This window comes from Numenius arquata, chromosome 14 (genome assembly GCF_964106895.1).
Source record: "Numenius arquata chromosome 14, bNumArq3.hap1.1, whole genome shotgun sequence".
NCBI classification, from domain to species: domain Eukaryota; kingdom Metazoa; phylum Chordata; class Aves; order Charadriiformes; family Scolopacidae; genus Numenius; species Numenius arquata.
Window position 1 is genome coordinate 2,780,405 of NC_133589.1, and position 26,621 is coordinate 2,807,025.

At 44.3% G+C, this 26,621-nt stretch overlaps 1 protein-coding gene across 1 annotated transcript in view; it reads right to left on the reverse strand.

Annotated features, from left to right (window-relative positions):
• The window catches only part of MAD1L1 (mitotic arrest deficient 1 like 1), a 376,963-nt gene that overhangs the window by 242,772 nt on the left and 107,570 nt on the right, over positions 1-26,621 (reverse strand). Inside the window, exon 11 of the mRNA XM_074158818.1 lies at positions 18,471-18,615. Coding sequence (XP_074014919.1) covers positions 18,471-18,615 — 145 coding nt within the window. The remainder of the gene's footprint in view (positions 1-18,470; positions 18,616-26,621) is intronic.

Here is a 26,621-nt window from a genome sequence, read left to right on the forward strand (position 1 = left end):
ACACCCCCTGACACACGTATTCACACCCAGCAGCATCCTCGAGTCTCCAGTGCTGGACACGCCGTACCTCCCTGCCCTCCAGCACACGTTTTCTCAGCCCGTAGTAAATACAAAAATCCTCGAGGTCGAAGAGCAAAGCCATTTCGTTGTTAGAAAATTCGAGGAAACGGCTCTATAGTCGTACGCTTTCCTTCAAATCTTGAACGGCAAAAAAGCCGGCGGACTCTAAAGGAAGGGAGCTGAAATCATTCCTCAATGACTCCCATTTTCCAAGCGTTATTCATAACCCTCCGTCACAGGAAATCTCAAACGAATTTTGGTAGGGGAAAAAAAACCCACCACGTAAGGAGGTGCAGTGCCACAGTCTTTGGCAAGACAAGATTGTCAAATAACTCTTCCCTAGCAGGGGAGATTTCCAAAGATCTAGCTCTGGAAGTGGTATCCTGCTGGCTGATGGGAGCCGGTACAGATCTCACGGAAAGGTCACTGGTTCCAGCCGTGCCTTGGGAGTGACCGCTTTGAGGCCACTTACAGCTCGGAGCTGAGCTGGAAATACTCCCCTGAGCTCCGACACCGAGCTCCCTGCGGGGTGACCGGGAGCAGCTAAAGAGCAGAAAGGCAAGGAATTGGCTCTCCATCCCCTGGGTTTCTTTGGAGCCAGAGGAGGGAAGGGCAGAAGCCCCGAGCATCCAGCAGGTAAATCGGGGAGAGCCCTGGCCTGAGCACCAAGCCACCTTTGGACAGGGGGGGACACGAGATGCTAGGACTTCAAAACCAACGCAAGATAAACAGGGAGTGATGAAAAGAACCCCAAAAATCTACCAGATGAGGTGATATAAAAGGCAAGAAGGCTGAAAAAGGGGGACAAAGTAGAAGAAATGCTTCTTTAGGGCAAAACTCCAGCTTTTACAATGCGGGAACAGGACTGCTACATCCAGGTCAGAGCAAAGATCCATCAGGAGGGTCAAAGGTATAAATTTCTACCTGTTGCACTCAGGTTCCCCCCACCCTTTTCAGTCTCGATTTCCACAATATTTACAGAGCTGTTTTAACAAACATGGAATCACAGAAAATAACTCAAAAGATAAATACAAAAAAGTCTACTGTTCCCAGAGGATTCAAAGAATAAAGACCCAGGAATACGCAAACGGTGCCCAGATCAGAGACGTACCATGAAGCAAAGATAAGCCGTTGCGCAGCATCAGCCCGTAACTATCTATGACCTGCTCCCCCAAGCCCAGCAATTAGTTCTCCCATCCCTATAATCCCATGTTCTCCTGCCAGCTGAACCACACCGAGTACAAAGACCCTATGTTACCACAGTCCCCCCTCCTAATTATTTTTTAATGCTGTAGTATCAAGAGCAGACATTTCACTCTATTCATCATTCCAGATTCCAGGGCTAGAAGACACAGAAAGTACCCAGCACGGCAACTTCAAAACCTTGGTGACTGAAGAATGCACGCTCTTATGAATATGTAATCATGAATTTCAATAAAATGACCTTTAACACAACAGATTCCAGCTGAAATAAGAAGGAAATCTCTACTGACACATAAATTACTAAAGATGAAGGTGCTTCTTTTAAGATTTACCTTACACAGCCTAGTCCTTATACACACCGATCACTAATCCTCTTTAAACTAGGCACTAGTTCCCCCAGCTTTCAGCAGTCGTGTTCTAATCTGATCTCAATCCAGTAGAAACACCATAAAAAGTGCACTTAACAGCTTTGAAGACAAACAAAAGATGAAATTGGATTAAGTTCATAAAAACATTATAATCAAATCCAGAATGAGTTCAAAGATCGCACTTTGGCCACCTGGTAAGAATACCTGGCACTAATATAGGGCTGGAGCCCCTCTGCTGTGGGGACAGGCTGAGAGAGTTGGGGGGGTTCAGCCTGGAGAAGAGAAGGCTCCGGGGAGACCTTAGAGCCACTTCCAGTCCCTAAAGGAGCTTCAGGAAAGCTGGAGGGGATCACGGGACTAGGGGGAAGGGTTTGACACTGAAAGAGAGGAGATTGAGATGAGATCTGGGGAAGAACTTCTTCGCTGTGAGGGTGGTGAGAGCCTGGCCCAGGTTGCCCAGAGAAGCTGTGGCTGCCCCATCCCTGGAGGGGTTCAAGGCCAGGTTGGACGGGGCTTGGAGCAACCTGGTCTGGTGGGAGGTGTCCCTGCCCAGGGCAGGGGGTTGGAACTGGGTGAGCTTTAAGGTCCCTTCCAACCCAAACCATTCTGTGATTCTAGTATCTGAACTCTAGCCTCATCTTATCTGCCATCCGATTCTTCATTTTAAATAAGTATGCAATCACCAGCCAGTTTCTTTAAAAACTAAAATCAAACAAAACAAAATAAAACTAAAATTAACCAAAGAAAACAAAAAAAAAGCAATTTTTTTAAAAGGGAGGAAAAAACCCCCGAATAATCCCCCGGGTAAGGTGTAACAGATTTGAAATCCCAATCTGAGCACAGAGAACAAGGCTGCCCAGTGCTCCATACTGGCCCAGGGGCACATTTCAGCAACTGGATTCATCTTCAAGACAGACGGGAGCAAGAGTGACTGTGATCCCGTTATATTTTCCTTTGCCCACGAACAGAGTGATGTGTGTCCCCATCGCAACGGTTAAATCTCACGGCACGTTCAGACACTCTCCCAGGGAGAAGACGGCGAACATTTCAGAAATTACTCTTGCAACTTCATGTATTGCAACTGGTATCTCAAATCTTTATCAAAATTTGAAAGAAAATAAACCTACCAATCTCCTCTTATTTATTTATTTACCTTATCACTTTCATAAAGATTAAAACAAAGACAAGCATCAAAAAACACAGAAAGCCGTGATGTTTGAATAAAGCGAAGAAAGGTCATGGAAAAGTAAAACGTAATGGAGAATTTCAAGTAAGTACAAGCCACAGCAATAATAATAATTTCTATTTTCAAGGTAGACAAATTTCAGCACAAGGAAAACTTAAAACCTCCCAAAAAACTGAGATGGACAGGGCAATTCTTCTATTCCATCAGAAGTACGAGTGACTGTAGCTGTGCTCCTACTCCGAGCAAAATAAAGGCTCTGAGGAGAACGAACGTGGGTCCTCGGCTGGATTTTAACCAGAGAACCGTGACAGAAGCAACCAAATGCTTCAAGAAATTAGACTGCACTAAGGAGAAGATATAATAATACTAATCTCAAAGTGAGGTATTCACCCAAGACCATAATAACAACGGTGTTAGCAGAAAAAAGGAATAAAATGATTTATCATTAAAAATGGCTATTGTATTGGAGACACCAGAGAGCAGACACCCTCCTATCTGTTTTGAAAGAGGAGATAAGGTTGTTCTGGGAAATTAGAGTCATTGGCAAGGAAGTTTCACCTGAACATTAAGAAAATTAGTTGAGAAGGTTCAGAATTACAGAGCACCTTTTTTTCCTTGAGTGTAACAAGATAAAATAGAGATAGATAAGCACGAGCTTTTGTTAAAGTAATTTCAACCGAACTAGTTAACAATTCTTTGAGAGCACTCGTGGGAGAGCGAGCTGGTGAATGTGGGGGTTTTGAAAGTCTATGTAAGTGACGGAGCATCCCTCAGTTTGGATCACGATGCCAGAGCCAAATACCTGTCGAGAGCCGGCGCATGCGGGAGCGCGACGTTCGGCTTTGCCACGGAAAGCAATTAGCCCCAGGTTGCGCCAGGGATCCCAGCCACGAGTTTCATTCCGTTCACTTATTAGTATGGGAAACCAGGGGCAAATAGCAAGATGTGTGCTGATAGCATAAAATATTAGCGTTAGCAGAGTCTAGAGACCAGGGCGAGGCATTCTGGAGCACCTAAAAAAAAATTAATAATGAGGGAAGAGCAACGGCTGATAAGCAGACGGAGCACACACTAATGCAAGTTAATGCAAAGTGGAAGGGAAAAAAAATATTAGATTTTATGCAGTCTGCACTCAAGCAGCTTTTAAACCCCATTTCCTGTGATTTGGACACCCTTTGGAGCAGCGACATCCCTACGGACGCCTTGGCCAGACATGGCCCGCAGAGAGGAGGGAAGGGGCTCCAGCCCGCGCCCGTAAACTGTTGGGACTGTTTAGTTTGAGGAAGAGGAGGCTGAGGGGAGACCTCATCACTCTCTACAACTACTTGAAAGGACACTGTAGAGAAGTTGGTGCTGGTCTCTTCTCACAGGTAATTAGCGATAGAACAAGAGGGAATGGCTTCAAGCTGCAACAGGGTAGGTTTAGACTGGACATTAGGAAAAAATTCTTCACAGGAAGAGTGGTCAGACGCTGGAAGGGGCTGCCCAGGGAGGGGGTTGAGTCACCATCCCTGAACGTGTTTAAGAGTCACTTAGATGTGGTGTTGGGGGATGTGGTGTAGGGGAGAACTTTGCAGAGTGGGGTTGACGGTCGGACTCAATGATCCCATGGGTCTTTTCCAACCTGAATGATTCTAAACAGGCCACAGCCTCCACAAACAAAACCACTTCAGCGACAAAGCTCCAGGAGAAAAATCAGATCCTTGTACTAACAGAGATTCAGCCAAACGGTACTAGGTGCTTCCAGGCTCTGAGAGGAGTCGGCAGCTGTAAGAAATCAGTGAAAGGCTGACACTAACGCAGTGGGGCAGGCGGTGTCGGGGAATACATACAGCAAAGGGCTTGCCATCGAAGGAAGGTCATTGTCACACAGGTACGGCACAGAAACCTGCAGTCTGCTTTTTGGGACTCCACAAAAAACAAGTATTCTCGGTAAGAGACGCAATAAGGATTGAAAGCTCTTCCACAGAACTGCTGTTGGACCTGGTCTCAGGTCCTTCAGCCGCGTCGTCCCGGCGTCTTGGTTCCTCAACCCCTTTTATAACCGAGACAACGGTGCTTCTCTGTCCCACAGGAACGGCAGAAGGAAAAACGCAACTTTAAACATCGAGTACTGCCAAAATGTGAGTGACAGTGTCATTCAGGTTCCCAAAATAGACAGTATTTAACCTTCATCAGTTGTTAACAGCTCTCGTAAGTCTACCAAGCATTAATATTCAGATATTTATAACACATTTAACTCCAGACCAAGTCCCAAGACAAAAAAGAGAAAAAGGGCAGCCAATGTAACAAGAATATTCCTCTCCTCAGAGCTTCTGACTGCTACTTCTTGGGGGGAAATTTTGCAAGGAGAAAGAACTCGTTGGTCTGGATGAATAAACCTTCTAAGTCCCAAAGCTCTCCCTAGGGAGAGCAGCATCTCGCTTGGTACATCTTAACAAAGCAGCAAAATGAGAAGATACCAGTTTTCTGAAGCTGTAGTCGTATGAAGAATGTGAACTCTCTCATTTAGATTTAATTTTATTAGCCTTCCTTTTAGCATATTAAAAGTCAAATGAAAACTTTAGATGAGATGATGGGGCATCTGTTCCCTCGCATGGAGGCAGAACCCACAGCCTTTCAGCAGGTTCTGCCAGCTGAAAAGCATCCAAAATACAGCAAATTCTCCACAAAGCAAACAAAGTGTGACCCCGTACCTACCAGGCCGGGGTCGGCAATAAATCCTTTATCTGCTCTTATTGCTAATTCAACTGGAAACGTGTACTTTGGCATTTCGGGTGCAGTTAAGAGATCCAGTTCCTTCAGTGGAGCAGTTTGCTGGTAAAAAGAAGCCGGTGTAACTGCTGGGTGATGAGGGGCAGCGATCCCACGTCCCTGCTCCCTCTCCAAGGAAAACTAATCAGACAAAAAACTACCTCTGCAGAAGGAGAAGTAGAAGAAAACCCAAAACTCATCCTACCCAGGTGAAACGGAAAAAGACCTCCTCAGAAAGTCGGGGCATTTTTGGTAGGAGAGGAATTCAGAGGAGCCAACTTTAGCTGGTCCCTCGGAGGGATCAGACCGTTCCCAGCATCAGGGAGCCAACTCCAACAGAGACGGTGGCTGAAGATGCAGACGATGGGCCAAGAGCTGCAGCACAAGGACCTTCAGACCCTCAGAACTCACTAATCTGTGTCCAGGCAGGGAAGGTACGCACATTTAATTACTTCTGTCTCTATTTCTGGTTTACTTGTGTTCTCTGAAGGAAAACATCAGATTTAGAACATATGCTTCACATCCTTCAGCTTGCACCTGTCTCTGGAGAGTTAAACCATAAACCTGGCTATTATTTACAGCTGTTCAGCATCCTATTTAGGATATTTTCAAGGGATTTCAGTGGTTTTCTTTTTTTCTTCTCTTTTATGCAAGTGAAAAGCCAATATTGGAACACAAAGGCTACGAACATAGCCCGGGGTTAACACCACACATGACAAATTCATGTGCACAGACATTACATAAGAAACACGCTGGCTGGCATAAAAGGAAGAGCGGGGGGACGTTAAAGAGCTTCCTTGGGGTTTTTTAATCATTTCTTTGGTAGAAAAGATTTCATTTAAAGCCTTTAAAGTGCGATGAACACGCTCCGTTACGAGCAACTCGCTGAGCTACCTGGGCACTGTACCCCTGTGACATCGACACCAAGCAGAGGGACGAGCAGAATCAGACACTCAACGTCTCTGGTTGTAGCTCACAGGTTCAGAGAAGAAATAGCCACTAAACTAAGTGGTATTTTCCTGCTGAGGAGCAGAGAGGATTATTTAGAGGCATATAAAAGCAGGCAGCTCTTTTGGAGAGTCAATCACGGCCAAGGCGTGCCTGGACGGGACGCTGCGGCAGAGCAGGAGGGACAGGGAGCTGCTGCTCTTCCCTGGCGTTCAGGGAGGACCAGTAACGGCTCGGATAAAATTAATACCTTTGTGGCTTTAAATTGGGAGGGAAAGATGTAAAAACAAACAGATGAGTTGCTTGGTATTTTGCTAGAAGCAAAGAGAAGAGCTGAGATTTACTTAAAGGACCGGCAGAGCGAACTGAGGGTAGGAAAGAAACTGCTTCCCGGGAGATGCTGGGAGAAGGATGGTGGCGAGGGTTAGAGAGGGTTAAATCAGGGACTGGAGAGATGTCACTGGAGTAAGCTCTGCCACTTGGTCGTGTTCACTTCATGCAAAAGGTCAACAAAATCCCTCACACGGGGGTTTTTTATTTTAAAAAAAAAAAAAAAAAACCAACCTGGAGTGGTTCACAAGGATTTTTTTCCCCCCAGCACCAAACTCTTACATATGCAATCTTAATAAACATCTCCACAGTGGAGAGGGATAAAAGGCATTTTGTTTTGATTTCATTATATTTCCTCAAATTGCTTTTTTCTTTCTGCATTTTTTTTTTTCTTGCCGTTCAGTTGGCCCTCACAGAGGGATAATGCAATAACACTGACAAGGTCAGCTTTCCCATAACTTTGCAAATGGCATTTCCCAATGACAAAACAAGCACAGCTTTTCTTCTCTTGTAATTAATATAATAAAAATGTCAACCTGGAAGGTTGGTCTCCAAAGGTAGTATGTTATCAACAGAAAATTAAATATTTTTTTTTTTGAGCCAGAAAGTGTTCCCTTATCTGTAAAGCTGAACACGCTATTTCCATAGCAGAACTATTGTTACAAGCGCAAAACATAACATTTCTGCAGCTTATGAACGTGTCTGAAAAAGCAGCAACTGGGGAGGAGTTAAATTGCTAATTCAGACACTGGATCACTTTGAGAACTGCACGTTCATTTTGCAAATCCATTTTGGACCTGCCCTGTAGAAGCACACGGCTCTGTGCTGTGAGCACATACTGAAAGAAACCTTTCACTTTCTTCTCTTTAATTTAATCATGTGTTTAATACACAGAATTAGTCTTTCCAGCTCCTCTCCCAACCAAAGTAACAACCAGCTGTTGGTCCTGGACCTACCTGTAACCTGCTTGTCTCCCGTGTGGGGCAGAGAAGGTGGTGCGGGAGCAGGGACTCTTCCAACCGCTTCTCCCAGTGGAAGGAAGACCCTGCTGCTCAGAGGGAGGAAGGGAACGAAAGGATCTCCTCTCCCTGAAAGGAGAATGAGTTCTTTGGAGGCACTGGCCCATGAAGATTGAGCCCATGAGGTTCAGGCACCCCTCATCTACCTCAACCCAAACCTACTTGCCGTACAGTCAGGCAGGTCAAAGCTTCCCTAGGACCTCTCCTTGTAGGCTGAGTTTCTCCTTCAAATGCACACAAGGACAGTGAGCCCCGAGTCCTGTCACCCAATTCTTTCTATATTTAGTTTTTACAGCTCCTTGCAAGCTCTCAGGACAAGCCAACGTGAGCTTCAGAGTGCCCTCAGCAGGGTGGAGAACACCCAACGGAGCTGCTCTCACATCTTGGGTAGACTAAAGCGGGTGGGGGGAAGTGTGTTCAGCTGCAGCAAAACAACAGATCACGCAGCTACAGCACGGGCTGTGCCAGCAGAACAGCAGAATGCAAATTTTTCTCTGAAAAACACTTGCCATCGATGTCAAACCCAGCCCTCCAGGTGTTTGCAGCTCCTTGGCACGAGATCAGCACAAACCTTCTCGGACACTTGCAGAAAAGTGATGCGATGGGGTTTAAGAACGCTCCCCCCTCCAATTAGTTTCACCTCGACCACTTTGTCTCGATTCCTCTCACAGAGCCTTGTGGCGCCCAAAGCAGCAGTGACCAAGTAGGGTGCAGTCTCCCCTTCCCTTGGTGTTGGGAACAGAAGTCCCTGGGGTGGGAAGGCACTGGAGTAACCACAACTCATCTCCTACAGACCCAAGACATCAGCAAGCAAAGGGACACGTTTGCTGGAACCCTTAGACAACTCTTTTTCTTCACTACCCAAGGAAAGTAAGGAGATGTAGACACAACTACAGAGAGACATATTTAAAGATTGCTCTGGTTCTGCTTTCCTATCATTTAAAGGCAGCTTGGACACCCCATAGGGTTGCAGGATCTTCCTAGATACAACCTCTACGAATCATAAGACTCTCAAAAAACCAGTTCTCCTCCTCCTGACAGAAGAAACTTAAACATGATCTTGATGTAAAAAGCTCACCTTCTTTTCCTGTCTCACATTCACACCTTGTTTACCTATTAACGCCCTTCCAAATTCCTGACTTAAAAAAAATGGTAGTGATATTTCTGGGGAAATCCTGAGGCTCTGGATTTGTACAGAGAGAAAATTAAGCCTTAGCTCCCCCACTGTCCCAAATCGCTTCCACCTGAACAGGAAAATTTATGGTTAATGGTTCTTCACAGCTCCTGGTCTAGATGTCTCACACAGCACTAAAAAAAACCCTAAAAAATACAGATGTATCGAGAAACTTGTAATATAATAATCTCATGACATCAATCAGAATCCATTAACTGAAACTAGACCAATTCTTCAAATTTGCTATAGTTTCTATTAAATAATGTTGTCTCTATCTGAAATACTACCTAAGCAAATGTGCTCATAAAATGGGGAACAGCTCATTTCTCCTCAATGCAACAAATCATGGGTCAAAGACCATTTCCAAAATGCTTTGAATAAAAACTCATTTGACTTCTAATATATTCATGAATTTAAGCAATGCTTGACCTGAGATGTTGTGAACGTGCATTGAACAAAGCAGTTAGTACCGCACCACGCTGTGTCAGGAGCAATCCCAAAATCCTTAATTCTCCAGACAGTCCTTCAGCTTTATAAAGATTTTGGGTCTTCATTTGAGAGGATGCTCTGAGTGACTGGTGTCTGAGCAGTGCAGCTGTTCTTACCAGAGGCTCACATCACATGTTGAAATAAGCTACTGTGCAATTACTTAATTATCTCTCTCTCCTATCCTTTAAAAAAAAAAAATTTAAGAAATCCACTGCAATTCAACTTGAAGCAAACCCAGTTAATCCAGTTTTATGGCTGAGAATTAAAACAGAGAGAAGTCAGAGATTCAAAGCTGCAGTTCTTGTGGCAATACCACCCCTCTAAGAGGCACAGATATTAATGCTTTCAAACCGTAAGCATTTGAGGAACAAAGAAATGGGGAAAAAAAACCAAAACCTTTTTGTGTGGCTTATCCCAGCTAGCACTTCAGAGCCTGCTGTTCAGAGATCCTCAGTCCCTTCCCCTGTCCTTGGATGCCACCCAAGCCCATGCCAGGCCACCCCATGCTGGCTGCCCCAAGGGGGGTTTGTTCTGCCCCACTTCCCTTAACAAGAACTCCCCCATCCCACCCATTCGTCTTCCCGCTTCCTCCTCCGCTCCACCATCCGTCATAATTCAGGGCCGAGGAGCACAGGAATAAATGTTAGAGCACACACATCACGGGAACTATAACTTTGAATTACCTGACCTGGGCCAGTTTAAATTCTCAGCCATAACGTTGGATTAACCTAATTTCTTTTTATTGAATATTTTACCTTTAGAAGTCCTACAGCCCTTTCTCTCGGAGAAATATGAGAATTGAAGGTCAAACAAATTCTTTTATGGGTATATTTCTAATTTTCATAATCTAACCTCTTAGCATTGAGCATTAATATCTAGTGGTGGTAGGACAAAGCAGCCAGTACTCTGGGAAAAAAGATCACATTTCTATATCACTTCAAAAATACCTCAATAAAATAACTCATAACTTTTAACTTTGCTGCATATCCTGAATTGCTATGAAATTTTTAAAAACTCTCTAAACACCTCACTTAAATAGAAATTGTCAGACGTAACATCAATAAGAATACAGAGGCTGTCCTTGTGCCTCCGCCTCAAAAGCACCAGATGCAAAGATAGTGATAAACGTTGTATTTTTATCATTATGGGGTTTACCAGATACATAAAAAGGCAAAAGAAAGAATTACACCAAATTGTTTCCCAAAAATGCACTAAGCTAATTTTTATGAGCTCTTTCATGCTTCTGAAAGGGAAAAGGGTAGGCAGGCCCACGAGTCGATTCATCTTCTGGCCCCAGGCTGGGCATTTGAAGCCACCGTTCTCTGTTGCCATGTGGAAAGCCCCCCAGGTGACGAAGCTCTGCCCTAACGAAGCACATCACCTTCACGCCTCTGCGGGACAAATTCCTGCAGGTACCCACAGAGGTACACAAAGAGGCAGAATATCCAAATTCAGTGAAAAGGCAAATTTATCCACTAGCTACGGAGAATTAGGGCAACGCCAGACCAAGGGAAAGAGATCTGGGTGGGGAGGATCCCATGGAAAGCAAGAAGGTCGGAGCAGAGCACGCTCCCAGACATCTGCCATGTCCACAGCCAGCGAACAACTTGGTCTTCTCAGACCCAGAGACCCTTCCAGACAAGTCAGAAATGAAGGAGGGAACTCTTGGGCTTTGAAAAGTCATTTTGGAGCAGGATGAGGAAGGGAGAACTCAACAACTCTGCTGCTTTCTTCATCGGGTAGACAAAGCCAGTCATAAACCTATGAGCAAACCAACGTCAAACCAAGCACTCCTCTGGGAGCCCATGACAGAAACCACACGTTTCTCCTGTCTTTCAGAAATCTGCAAGTGTCCCTCAAGAAACAGTAGTATTTTCTGGTTTAAAGGTACTTCCTCCTTCCAAATGGTCTGTGTGCGCTCCTTCGAAGCCACTACAGATATCCGCTTCTCCAAACACACCCATTCCGGCTCTCCGAATTCAGTCTTTTTAGAGAGACTCTGCAATTGTATTAGCAAATGATATTAGCAGGCCTCGTGGAACAGCCTGTTTCAAAGGAAAATGGCTTGTACTCACTTTATTCTGGAAAACAATTTCCATTTGCTTAATATAGTCATGATATTTTACTGAGGTAATTATACTCTTAGCTATCAGTAACAATTAAACCCTTAGACTGAGGTTGCTTAATAAAGGTCTCAAAATAAATAACACATTCCAAACACAATATTTTTAAATGTCAAGCACGCAAATAAGATCTTGTCACGAATATAGCGAAGCATCAAGTATAAATCAGCACAAAGTTGGTCTGTCATTGGACAAATCCTGGCAAGAACTGCTGTGAGAGTATTGTGGGACGGACCCGCACGGCAGAGAAAGAGAAAAATCACTTTCAAACTTTGAGATCTAGAGATATTTGAAATCAGGTCAATAGATCCCAGAAAGCTGGTCCATATGGAAGCGAGAGCATGGTTTAAAGGTCCTTACAATGCAGAGAGCAAGATGAGTAAGAAAGGTGAAGGAGACCAGTGACAGACAAAGAGGGGACTAGAAAATCACCTCCAACGCTGCCGTGTTTGGGAGGCAGCTCCCGACCCCCAGAAGGTGGCGAGGTGGGTCAGGACTAAAAGATGACACAGTAAAGGGAAGAAATTCCTTCAAAAAAGTCACAACAAATTTGGATTACACATGGAAAAAAAAAAAAAAAAAACAGTGTTAAAACCAGTCGTCTCGGAGCTCTCTTTCCCTGAAGCAGCTCCACCTCCCAAAAGACAAGGCTGTTTGAAACCAACACAAAACGTGTTATTTCCTCAACTCCAACAGAAAATGTCTACAGCAGCAGTCAGCAGCCCCCCAAAATCCCACTTTCTCCTCCCAAAACCTGGCACGCTTTACCCAGTAACCCAGACCCTCCTGTGGAAACCATGAGCACGAAGCCCATCCACTGCCCCGCACCAGTCTGAACTGGGGAGCGGTACACCACCAGCTAGCAGGGGCAGAGGGGGGATTTTTCGTAACAGCATCTACCTTATTTCCGACCTGTCAGTCCTCATCCTTTAAAAAAAGGCACCCTGCAAGAGGAGTCTGGGAATTAAAATTCATGATGTTACTGGATCCTAAGAATTACAATTCAGCAGAGACCTGTTCAACCGCCCCGTGCTCCACAGGCAGCAATTCCCTCTGTCCCACAGCTGTTAACAATCTTCTCTCCTCCCTTGTTATCCTCCCCCTCCGCCCTTAACTACCAATCACCTTTTCTCTGAAATTATTTAACTGATTAATATAATCAAGTTGAAATTAAGAGGGGCTGTGCTCAATCTAAAAGGTTGGTGGGTCTCCTCCAACCCCAGAGTGCCTCATCTAGGAAATTCTGCCTCACCCGACAAATCCTGCTTTGTTGAATGGCAGAAGAGGGAGCAATGGAATCGCTTTAAAGCATATTTATTGGCAGGCACGAAGAGGAAGATAACTTCCATGGGTTTATGAAGATCCTCTAAGGGGAGACACAGCGAGCAGAGGGGAAGGAGTGGCCAGGGCCGGGCTGGAAGCAGGTAAGGATGGGGCATGGGGTGGCAGCACAGCTGGTGATGCTGGAGTAATGATGCTGCTTAAATGACAGACGTGAAGTCATCAAGCCAATTGAGGGAAGGAACAGGCATCGTACCAAAAACAGGCTGGGAAGAGCACTCCATACTGCCCGTAACGCAGCTCAGTGCTGCCCCAAAGCCGTCCGTGTTCCCTGGACACAGAGCATAGGGTATAAAACCCAAAAAAAAGGTCTGTTGCAAGGCATCTGCTTGCCAGCCTGGCGGGTTTTAGTGCTACGAAGTGCAATATTAAGTTAAATTTTTAGGTATCCCAGAAAAAGGGTTAATTCACCCTCCTCGCTGAACCCCAAGAACTTTAAGATCCTTCTTTGTAGTTCCAAATCATCTGCCTCCGAAGAAAAAAAACATAGTGCAGGACCCAATATGACAGAGAAACCTTCAGCACTATTTTAAATCTTTACTGATTACAAAACAAAGCAGATGGCAAATCAAGTCCTGAACTCTGCATCTGCCATGCTTAATGAACAGTTTAATTACCTAGTCCCATTTCTGATGCCTCTCTGCTGTTCTGGGCTCGGGGAGTCACATCCTTCACACTGACTCCCGCGAAGATCTCTCCAGGAACGCGTGGTATCAAGAGTCAGCTGGAGTCGCTTAATCGATACTTGTTTAATCACCAGCTTTTACGGCGATGGCCTAAATTATGTCTCGATAGAAACAGATTTCCTATCGGATCACGTGATTTGGTTGAACGCTCCGAAAAACAAATGGAATTTTTCAGCCTCTTCTCCAGGCAGCGGAGAACCCAAAGGCAGACAAATGCACAGACGGGGAATAAACACAGGGAAACAACAGCATCCAGCACGGTCAGATGAATTCCTTCGCTGTGTTGAGCCTTACACGAGAGCAAGGGATGCAATTAGGAGAGTACATCCACAAAGTCTACAATTTGAGAAGCAAATAGGACTCATTTGGGACAAGTTACATGAAGGAAATGAAACTGCACTTCACGTTTTGAGTTCTTGTGTATGGAAACAGGCAAGAGGTTCCTGTGAAGGACGGGGCACCAGCAACCAGGGCATCTGGGCTCTGGTCACATCCACTGTCTGTGCTGTGGGCTGTTCCTACTTGCCCTGCAGCTCCCTGCAGTGATGTCCACCTGCTCTGTCGTGGAGAGAAGAAATAACAGTTTTAAGGAGTCGCTGAACTGCAGGAGAAGAGGCTGGCAGGTCTGAACCCTCACAGCAGCCAAATAACAAATAGAGAATCATAGAATGGTTTAGGTTGGAAGAGACTTTAAAGATCATCCAGTCCCAACCCCCTGCCCTGGGCAGGGACACCTCCCACCAGACCAGGTTGCTCAAAGCCCCCTCCAACCTGGCCTTGAACCCCTCCAGGGATGGGGCAGCCACAGCTTCTCTGGGCAACCTGGGCCAGGCTCTCACCACCCTCACAGCAAAGAATTTCTTCCTGAGATCTCATCTAAATCTCCCTCTTTAAGTTTGAAGCCGTTACCCCTCATCCTATCACTACATGCCCTTGTAAAAAGTTCTTCTCCAGCTTTCTTGAAGGCCCCCTTCAGATACTGGAAGGGGCTGTAAGGTCTCCCTGGAGCCTTCTCTTCTAAGGGCTGAGCGTGACAGGCTGAAATCACACAATGAGAGGAAGAGGTGACAATCTTAAAAAGATCCACGCAAGCCAACTTCTGGCCCTCCACATCAGAAGGCTTTGGGAACCCTTCATGGTGCCTTTATTGCTTTTCTGCAGCCTCACTTCTCCTGCAGGAGGTCCATTTGTGCCTCCTGAAACAAACAGACCAGAGCTTTCTTTCCATTAAATACTGACTCAATCAGCTGCTTGCATTCAGATAACGATTTTCCGAACGGGTTTTTCATTTTGGGAGACCTACATGTCATGTAAAATTTCCTAAGAGATTAAAATTTTAGCCATTCAGTAGCAGAATTGATTGCTCTTAACAAGCCTGCTTCATAAACAAAGACCAGGAGTTGTGTGCAAAGCTCTCGGAAAAAGAGAAATACTCAGGAGCTTAAGGACAACACAAGTCAAACACCAGACTCTGTAGGTAAACATGGCATTCAAAGCCAATATAACAGTAAATCAAACAGGAGAAAGGGCAGAGGTGGACCAGGTCTTCCCCCAGCATTTCAGATTTCTCCCACCACTGCGGCATCAGAACTACCTCAGGTAATAAAGCAGAGATTAAAGACTTCCCTGAAACTCTGAGCAAAGCCAAAAGACAGCACAACAGTCAGCGAACCCAGGCAAGTGTTTAAAAGTGCAAGTGAATACATCCCTTCCAACACCCATTTGTTTTTCATCGCCTTAAGGGAACAGAGCGATGCTCCAGGAGATACCTTTGAGCCATCAATGCCTGAAAACCTCTAGGGTGTCCAAATCTAGTCTTACGTTTCATTGAAAACATGTAGATCAGAAAACTTAAGTACTGCCCTGATTTACAAGGACACATGGGAGAAAGTAAACAACTAAGGTGATCTCAACAGCAGTTTGTCAGCAGGAATAACCAGCAGGTCACAGCTCCCGGGCCAACCTGCTGTCGGAGGTGGCATCCGTTGGGTTGGATCCCTGCAAAGACTGGAGACCGCTGTTCTTCAAATCTGCCAGGGAGGAGAGGTTTGTAGTGAGTCACCGAACCACCCTACACTGACAATTGTGCCGATTCCAAGCAGTAAACCAAGTGGAAAGGCCCAAGTAAGGTCAAGAAAGCCCAAAAGAAGTAAATGAGGCGAAGAAACAAGCAATGGAGGGAGAAGTTAAATGCACTGAAATGGAAATATGAGAGCAACCAAGAAAGAGAGAGACTGTGGCAAGTAGAAAATGAACAGGGGTGAACAAGTGAGAAAGGCAATCTGTGAGAGCCAAAAAATACTGTTTGAATTTTGAGGACAAAAATTCAATAGCCATAAAAATAAGCTGAGAAGGAATCGGACTGGAAAAGTAAGTACCTCCTGAAGAGAATATGTTTACTACTAAAATATTAGGTACTACTGTTATCGAATAAAGAACAGCTTATCGTTTTCTATTGATCTTTTAAAACATATTCAAAGCCTGAGACTTTCAGGTTACAAATGGAGCCCAAAGAAAGGAAAGCTGTTAGTGCATTAAGCTTGCCCTGTTAAACATCCCTGATGCCTTTCAATCCTTATTTGCTCAGCATCCGGGAACAGATTCCCTGCCCTACTGGAGGGTCAAACATACACAAATGCAAAAATCACACTATCAAAAGCAATAGCAATTCAATCATATATATAATTGTCTCCCCCAAATTAGATTTTCACAGTCCTATTTAACAAGACAAAGATTCAATAGAGAGAGCTCATCTTTTCCATTCTCAAATTACATAGAAGCACACTGTACTACTGGTGCCACTAATTAGATGATTAAATAGCATTCTAGGTGATATGCTTTCAATGTAAAATAATTATTTTTAACAGGCAGTATATTTGCTCAATCTCATTTTAAATCACGATATCGTACTTTTTTAATTAAATGAAATTCCTTCTTCTGATTTTGCATGAGAAGAGCATCCAGTAGGAGAAACAGTGCCCAGGACAGATTGCCCAAGTACCACAATGCATGGGCTTCTTCACAAAGGACCCCCGCCATTCCCTGGATGGAATATAAATTTTCAGAGAACAGCAAAGTCTTTATTCCTTTAAAAGGGGTCAGTTGAGGAATCACTGAGCGCACTGAAAACTTCCACTGTCAAAACACGAGTTTATTTGCCTGGGTCTGCTGAAGGACATTTCCAACTTTTCCTCTGCTCCTCTTCAGGGGGAGGAGAGCGAACAAAGCAAAGGCTCTGTCTTTCTATATAAATTAGGGCACAATCCATTACATGACAAAGGACTGTTGTCTTTTTGTCCAGTACTTAAAGAAAAGTGATGATATTCTGTGTTCCACAACAAACCATGTTTCTGCTGAGGACCGGGAATAAGTTAACAAAGGGGGTATCATAGAAACCATCTGAGAAGCTCCCCTCAGGGCTGAGCAGCCCAGCGCAATGCTAGACAGCAGAGGGGGTTGGAAAGGAAGGATTTTTATTGGGTTCGGTATCTACCTGTGTCCTACCCAGCCATGCCAGTACTAAACTGGAGCAGCATGGAGGGCTGGCTGCTGCTGGGGGCATTGGAAAGCCTGGGAAGAGATGCCTTTTCTGCTTCCATGGAGTCTGGTCCATCCACACCGGCCGTAGGGCCTGCCTTGATGTAGAGCAGAGAGAACTGAGGTCATTTCTCTCTTCTCACTGATGCGACTCTCCATGGCATCAAATTCTGCAGCCCAAAGATCTGCTAGAATATCCTCTTGTAAAGCAGTTGCTTCATGCTTCCAGGAGCCCTGCTTACCCCTCCATACGTCACGGACTCTTTGGCTTAACAATGACAGGGAATTACAAAGAACTGGGCGCAGCACAATTAAAACCCATCAAAATGCTTTAGTTGATGCTGAAAATTAAAGCCTAAAGCACAAGCAACAGAACAGCTCCTTTCCCTCCTGCTCAGACACTCCCACACCAGCATCTTTCTGATGTGCCTGGCTCCCTCTCCCTTGCTCCAACCTCTCGAGTCCCACCTTCTGCACACGCAAAAGCTCCCTCACGTGAGCAGCTTCAGGATGTCAGGGAGATTGCTCAGACAAGGGAAGTGCTGGGAGGAGTAATCGTGGAAAGTGAAGTACCCATCGCTTTGACTAGAGAGAATTATTATTCCCTTTGGGTAAAGAGAGCTCTCAGAATTTAATATAAAGTTTTCAATGCTCTACAGATTTCAAAATTATTGTATAGGATTTCATCACGAGAGCATACCTGATACAGGATAATGCAGGCTTCTTTGATATATCCTATAGAAAGAAATCTTAAAACGTATTTTCAATTTACTGGTCTAGTGCCTACCATTACATTCAAACAGACTCTCAGCATAAGAGGGAGGCGAATCTCTTACTCTCTGTAAATTGTTTTTCCACAGGAACAGTTGACAAGGTGCTGTTGTTTCGTTCTCTTTAGGAAAGGAGGCGACGCAGCCAAAGCCATTATAAATTCCCTTCAGCGCCTCAAAACACTCTAGCGACAACAGGATTCAATTCTCTGCCCTCACGGAAATGCCAAGCCTGAGACTAAGCCAACGCAGCGCGAGCCCAGGTGGGGGAACACCAGCAAAGCCTTAGGATGGACTAGACTTTTATTCTAACGCAGCCCTAAAGACAAGTTCCATGTCGCCTGCAGCACCTACTGTGCAAAGAGCCCACAGCAACTTTGTAGTACCAGTTAGGGAGGTGAACAGAGAAGAAACAGCAAGGTCTACACCTGGAGGAAAGAAATAAGGACACGGGCTTTTGCAAACGATATCTAGAAGCTCACCTTGGTGAGCAGCAGCACCCGTTTCTGCAGCCGTCTGACCAGGGCTTCGTGCTGCTCTCGCTTCTTCTTCTCATCCAAGAGCTGGCTCTGAATCCGCAGTATTTCCTCCTGTAGCTGTTGCCGGGCCTTCTCCAGTATTCGGGCACTGAAAAAGAGAACATAGACCTGTGAAATCTTGACCACTGCCTCTTAGTCAGGTGAGAAAATCCTGGGAGGAGAAGCATCACCATGATTCCAGGACACCGGGGCTAATGCCATTTCATCCTACAGCTGCACCCCTGGAAACCGAGCAGCTGCCATCTTATTATCAGCCGTTCCCAGAAAAAGACTGGAGAGAAGAACCATCCCAGTGACAGCCTTGTTCCGCATGAGACACTTATTGGAACTTCACATATACAAAGCATTTAAATAACCGCATCTCTGTATCAAAATCAACCAGTTTGCCTTTGAGAAGATGCCTTGTTTTCAACAAACGACACACGATCTCGGGTTCTACTGTATCTTTTAAGCTCTTTCTAACGAAGCAGAAGTAAAACTGAGGTTTAATATGATCTGCTTTGACAGACAGATAATACTCAGCAAGTAATTACAGCCACCACCTGCACATTGCTCTTGCCAGCAACCTGCATTGGAAGAGAAATGTGGTACGAGGCCAGGTGATTAGCACTTCTTCTGCAATGTGGCCGCAATTCTCAATTAAGCCAGAATAGCTTGGTCCCTCTTCTTCTCAGCTCGCTGTGCGGTGTGACGCTGTGACGCATAATCATCCGTGTCTTCCTGGAGATGTTCTTCGCGTGCGACCTTCAGGCCCTCGCTCTGCTGCTAGGATCAAGTACGGCGGCAAAGGACTTGATCAATAATGAAATAAGAGTGGAATAATTCCTGTGTGCTAAGAGTGAGTTCATAATTTAAGTGTGAGAAGTTTATCCAAGACTGCAGTAACTTTTAAGTATTTAAAGAGTGAGCAGGACATGAGAAGAAGAAGTATTGCACACAGGTCAAACCCTCCCCAAGCCAACTAGAAAGATCAAACCCAACATCTCTGGCTTACTCGGGAACAGAAGATCTTTGTTTCTCTGATGCTAAAAACAATACTGATCGCTTCAGAGGGGTACTCTTTATCATTATAATTAAAAGGAAACAAATAAAAATGCTGTTAAATAAAATAGCACTATTGTTAAGGTACTGTTTAGAGAGATGCGAAAGGCAACACTGCCTTAAAAGACACTTTTAGTGTAAATCAAGTACATCCTGCCCTGTCAGGTCACCAAATTGTACTTCTTGAGAAATTTAGGTAGGAATTCACCAAAATCCCCCAAGCAACTGTCTCCTTACCTCTAAATCCTCCTCCTTGAAGAAAAATATGCATTTTAAAACACTGGATGAATGAGAAACCTATTTAAAGCTCCAGTTCAATTTTGAACCATTCGCAGACCAATTTAATAATCAGGGACTGTGAAATAGTCTCTTCATTGTCGTATTCAGGTGGGAAAGTTCATCAAGAGAGCTTCAAATCTGCATTTGAAAATGGATGATTTCATTCCCAGGGCACCACTACTTCCTTGGTTCTGTTTTAATTAATCAGTTAAAAAGGGAACCTGTGCCCAAGAGCAGCATCGATGGTGATGGAACATGAAGCGGTGCCAGCCTCGCACTGGATGCTCCTTTCCCCATCCCAACCTCAGCAATCACCTCCAATTCAGCCTCGTGGATAATTAACAGAAAGACTCGCCTTTTCCTTACTGAACAACGCAAGGATTCCACAGGATAAAGGATCAACTTTTGTCAGGTCCTACAAAATAAATCCGTATTAAAAAAAGCCAACATCCAGAGACGACAAATAGCAGGTTGAGTCCTGGCATATTGTGATTTATGGGATAAATCGGGTCAGCCTCCAATACAGGACAGAATGGACCGGGGGGACCAGGAAATCTCAGCCACCCTCTTAGGATTCATTAGAGTTCAACAATATTCAACAATACTCTTTTTTTTTTTCTGCACAGGGTAAATATAAGTACAAAAAACTCATCAACTGCGTTACAACAAATTAAACGTCGCTACAGAAACCCTGCTGCAAACGTTATTTGCTCTATCAAAGGAACATGGTCCTGATTAGAGTCAAAACAGAAGAAAAAATGCAAACATAAGATTAAATACCACAAACCAGCCAGAATCTCGCATTTGATTATTGCAGAACATTTTGATGGGACAAGGGAGAAATCTTTTTTTCTTGATCTTCCACTATTGTGACCTATTTCTATAAATTCTGAATGGACTGAAGGATTATGATTGAGTTGACATTCACAAAGATAAATGAGGTAAGTGCTGATATAAGGTTTCCGTCTTGAAATAATGAAAAATATTTGAGATTCCCATCTCCTGGAGAGCACAGACATTCAGCCGCATAAACACCTCTCAAACTAGGTTGGAAAATTAGTGTTTTAAAACATGAGAAAAATTAAGCCAGGGGAGACAAATGGACAATTTCCTCAGCCGTTGCACGGTGTTTGGAAAGCACACCATCGTCTGCTTATTTCAGCACCAGATCAAATGTGGTATTGATGTAGATAAAATTTAAATGCCAGAGATGTCTATGACAGCAGAGACAACACTAAAACCCTCTGAGCTGACTCTGTTACCCCAGGTTTCCTTCCTATAAGAAGTGTGAAATTCAACTTTCTTACAACTCTCCACACCATGCCAAAGCAAATTATTGAGATCATTTCTTCCTCTCTTATGACAGATTGGTAATTCTTCCAGAAACTGCACCAAATACAACATAAACCATCTCTGTAAGAAAAAAATCCCCAAAGAAAGTTATATTCCTTATTGGCACAAAACAGGATTGGGAAGTTAGCTGTGGGTGCTGTTCCTCCACACTGATGACAACTATGGCTTTTCAAAAGTAATGGCTCACTCAATAAAATAAAATAGACCCAAAGTTCTCCATTCAACATAAGCTTGGAGAACTGGCATTTTTTTTAAATCTTTGCAAGTTCAAAGTAAACCTTTTAAGCCTTAAAGAGGAAAAGTCATTTCTGTTTATCAGCCTATTAATGTTCCTTGTTCCACATCCCAGTGAATGAGATGCCAACGTCCTTCTGCTCTGAGCTGTTGAGACTCTTCATATTTCGCTCTTCTCTTCTGTAATCCACTTCAATGTAATCTTAATGATAAAACTTCATTTTCCAGAATGTTCTTTGAAAGACCGAGAACAATGACGGCAGAGAGTGAATGCTGAAGCTGTAAGATACATTTTAATAATCTCCTTCAAAAAGTACAAAGGCAGCTGACAGCTCGCCCCACACCATCAGCCATAAAACATTGTTTTAATCGTTCCATCCTTTCAGTAGCCAAGTTACCACCTCAGAGGTACTAATAAAATCACAGGGAAAGCAAAAGGGATGCCAGAACCTGTCTATCAGGAAAACAAGAGGCCCACAGCGGCAGAGAGACAATTAGAAGAGCAGCGCTCTCTGGGTCGTGTTGGAACTCAGGAGAAGATGAGACACTTGCAATATTCCAGGGCCAACTGTCAGCAACGAGGATGGCATCAAAGAGAAAGCATCGGAACCCGGGGCCGGGGAGAACACTGAAGATGAGCCGAGGGAGAAGCCGCTGACAGCGCTGTTGCACACACACCTCAGCAAACAGAAACAGGCTGCGACGATCAACGTCGCCCTGCCAGAGTCCAAAATAAAAAGGTTAGCACGGGAGCTAATGAGGCAAAAAGAAACAGGGGAAACGGTTTTGTAGCAAGACATTTGGATGAAGAAAAGCACGCTCATTCCCGAAGCTTGACAACTTGCAGCCTTTTCAACGTGTCTTCACGTTTATAGGCAGTACACACGGAGACATAAACCACGCTGGAAAACAGAGAGCTTGAGCAAAAATGTTATTTTTCATTCCAGTTCTTCTCCCCCAGGTTTTATAAGCCAACGTGAAGGCGTAAGTTAGCAACTCCAACGTGTCTTCATATTGTCCGGTGGATAATCATAGAATCACAGAATGGTTAGAGTTGGAAGGGACCTTAAAGATCATCCAGTTCCAACCCCCCTGCCCTGGGCAGGGACACTTCCCACCAGACCAGGTTGCTCAAAGCCTCATCCAGCCTGGCCTTGAACCCCTCCAGGGATGGGGCAGCCACAACTTCCCTGGGCAACCTGTTCCAGTGCTTCACCACCCTCAATGTAAAGAATTTCCTCCTAATATCTAATCTAAATGGCAGAACACCCCTGTCGGTGCCCTCCCTCGAGGTTCCTTCCACCCTCCAAGTCCCGGCACAGATTTTCTGCCCCCCCTTCAGCCTCCCCCCAACCCACCTCGACAGGAACCGCCATCACCTGGGACGGGAATTAAAATGGAAAAGCTGAAGGGAGAAGATAATGACAAAAAGAGTCTGACTTAAAAAGGGATGGGACACAGGAAAGGAAAGGCGGGGCTTGGAAAAATGGAAAAATTTCCATCTTAGGTTAAAAAGGAAAAAAATGGATCCATTATAAACTGCTGCTGGAGAGTGGGGTGGGAGCTCTGCGAGCGCTGCCGCAGGACGGAGCCGCCTGAACTAACACATTTAAGGCAGGTAAACTAGAAAAACAACCATCAGGAAGGAGGTTATGTAGTGCTGCAAGTATTTCAGCTCAAAAGTCAAAGGTTTGGGTGCTAACTTTTAATAAAATAAGATTGTTTGGCATCTTATTCTGCTTCCTTTCTTCTTCCCATGCAGAACGGCGAAGGTCCCTCAGACACGTGGGAAGGGGGGAGGTGACAATTCCACGTTAGCTGTTCTTTGGTTACCACGCTCAGAAGCAGCAACAATGCAAAATACTAACATCTTTAGTGGCCATACTTTATTTAACGCTTTAACGGTGCCTTACAGAGGGCCTTATGAAATACTGCTACAGAAAATACTACCAGGAGTCAGCAGGAAAACAAGCTTTCTTCTTGCTTTTTATTTCTCCCAAGTCTCCAGCAAACATCTGCAAAGTTTCTCTTGGTTCACTCTTCCTATTTTCTCAAAGACCTTTTATATAACTCACCAGCACCAGGCTTCCATAAATCACAAATCATTCAAAAATAAGCAGTTCATATGTCATGTTGCTGCTCTACATACAAGGAAGACTTGAATTATACTGAATTTATATTGAGGGAACAACATAAAGAGAATTATTTTGCTAGTGTGCACAGGGAAAATGCGTAAGAAACAGCCAGATGTTTGGAGCTTTATTGGAACATTGAAAATATGTTTTGTCATTGAGACAGTATTTAATTTTACTCCCTAACCGGCAGCATAAATATCAGGCTCAGAAATGCAGCTCCTTCTAAGTGAACAGTGATAACTTATTTGTTATCACAAATAACAAAGATTTTATCCCAGCCCCGGCACAATAGCCATAATTGACTGGCAGGAGTTAGGATTTACTAAAAGAAATTCCCCTCAGGCTCCCTCTGCTTCCCTTCGTTAGGGGCCAAGGCGCTCGCGGCGGCGCCGGACGCAGCAACCCCGGGAACCGAAATACCAGGGCCGGGGTGGCTCCATCTGACGGATATTTAATCAGCCACTCGACGCCGGACGTACTGTCCCACTAATGAACACGCTTTCCACGTCCACCGTCGAGATGAGAATGAAAACGATGCCTTAATTAATAAATGAGAGACTTCTGCGGTTTATTTTAAGTTGAAACATGAAAGGTTTGTCAAATACATCCACCACTGACTTCTGGAATGCAAAATATTTCAAGGGTGAGATAACTACAGGCATAAATGACCTTTTTCTAAGCCACCAAACCTGAAGTGTTCATAAGGCCAAAGCTTCTACTAAAGGCATTTATTTGGGGAATAAAACTTTTCCTGGTATTTAAAAACCAGTAAACCCACACTGGTTGTTGTGTGCTGACTAACTCGAAAACGCTGCCGTCTTCAGTCAACCTGGGTAGAGGAGAAACCAAGCTGATAGCTGAATATACAAAGTGATTTATAATAGATTATGTAGATAAATCTATTAAGGGCTTTTGGTTTATCCAAATGCTCCCGGCTCTTGTTCTGAATCAACAAGTCAGAAACGCTTGCGTCCTGAGCAGACTGATTCCCTTCGCGACGCTTGGTAGAGAAGCAAATACTGAACCTTCTTAATTAAATGCTAGTAATTAAAAAGGAGTTAAAAACAACGGTCCTGTATGATTATTAACACAGCATATAGCCTGTAGAGCACGTATCATCTGTCTCTGCATCATGATGTATGTGGCATTTAGCAATTACGGAGGACGGGCTATTTTTAAAGAGCACTCACTGATAAGGATTTTCCACTCCCACTGGGAGATAAGAATAATCCCCCCACCACCACCACCGCCCCGGTACAAGTTAAAAGTGTACTTTTAACACTCTTTCCAGCCCTGCAGAGCACAGGATGCAAAGTCAATGCCTCCGACCACAGACTGACACCCCAAACCGAGCAAAGATGTTCCCTAAAACCAACCCCAAGGAAGAGCGTTGACAGAGAACCTTTTCTCCAGCCAGGATCCAAGCATCCTCTCTGCAGCTGGCTTTATTTACATCATCTCATTCAGATTCTAAATGCTTCAAAGTGTTATTACACTTTTTTTTTTTTTCTTTGAAAACAAAAATGACAACAACTGAAACAAAAGTGGGAATGAGAAAACCCAAAGACTGAAATAATTACTAATCAAAGCAGAGGCCTGTACATGGGATGGTGAAGTCACTGGCCAGCTCTACCCCGTAATTTCTCTTCGTGTCAGCTCTGATGAGTTTTATATTTCTAACATTTCATCAATTTGAATCACTAAATTCAATTTGCATTCGCAGATAAACAGAGAGGGAATAATAAATACTCTCATCTGACCTTGAAGTGTGAGACAGAAAATTGCCCTCCGTGATTTCATTTCAATCTGAACCATAATGAATAATGCAGTTGGCCCCATCAGTTACCGATCTCTAATCACACTTGTGGGCTGGAGGAACTCCCGGCCATGCCTAAATATGATGAACAAAGTCAGAATTCCTAACTCTTTTTGTACTGGTCTTTTTTCTGCTTCTCCCTCCATCCTTCCCCACCAACCCCGCTCGCCCCCAGATACACTTGCCTGGAGGGTTTCAACTTGTTGCACGGTCAGAAGCGGGAAGGGAGATGAAGGTATTGCACAGTTTTCTCAACCCAATCCAATATTACATGCATTGTAAAAAATCTCCCGTAAAAGCTCTAAATCCACTAAGTATTCCCCTTCCCAGCAAGCTGCCAAGTCACCGGGGAAACTCTCCGGCGGCAACGCAGCAGAGAGAACTGGTGACAGCAACATCACCAGTGCCTGAGGGTATTTCCAGTTTCTGTTATACATTCAAACCAATACTTATCATCAGAGTGGGAAAGTCATCTGGGAATAGGCAGGATGAGAGCTGAGGAGCTGTAAAGGATAAAGGACTGAAAGGGGAGTGAAAAAAAGGAAAATTTGCTTGAAGTAAGGGAAGAAGCGAGTAGGAGAATGGTTGTGCTGAACCGACTTGTCAGCAAACAAATCTGCTGAAATTCTAGGCTCTTGACAGTTAGATAATAGCTTTTCTTAATAAAATAAAGAGGATCAAAGTGGTTAGATGAGAAAAACAAAACATTAAACCCTCCACTGCAATATAACAAGTGAGCCCTCGCAGACTCGTGACTCATTACAGCTTCGTGAAGGTTCTGCGGATCCGTTTCAAATGACCTTTTCCGATGAGACCTCATTTCCAGCGCGCATTACTGTACTCCGCAGCGAAATGAGGATTGAAATGAGGATTCTAGATTACTGTTCTGTCACTTCCTTTTTTTTTTTTTTTAATATTAGAATCCGAGACTACCTGAATGTATTTACAGAAACGCCACTGTCTGTATTTCTTGCAGAGCAATCCAGCGATGGACCCCCACCGTACTTCTCACTAAAATTCCAAGCTACAGCTCAGCATTTTCAGCACCAGGGTTTTGTCAGTGAAAACCCCTCCAGGTTACGTGATGAAAACCTGTCTAGGTTTTCCCCGGGGACTCAGAAGAGAATTTGTAACTGATACTTGTTGCCAACAAATAAACCCAAACAATTAAGTACTACCTCCTGGCACTTGCCCATGGGACATTGGCACGGATAAAAGGATGGGAATGGATGGGAA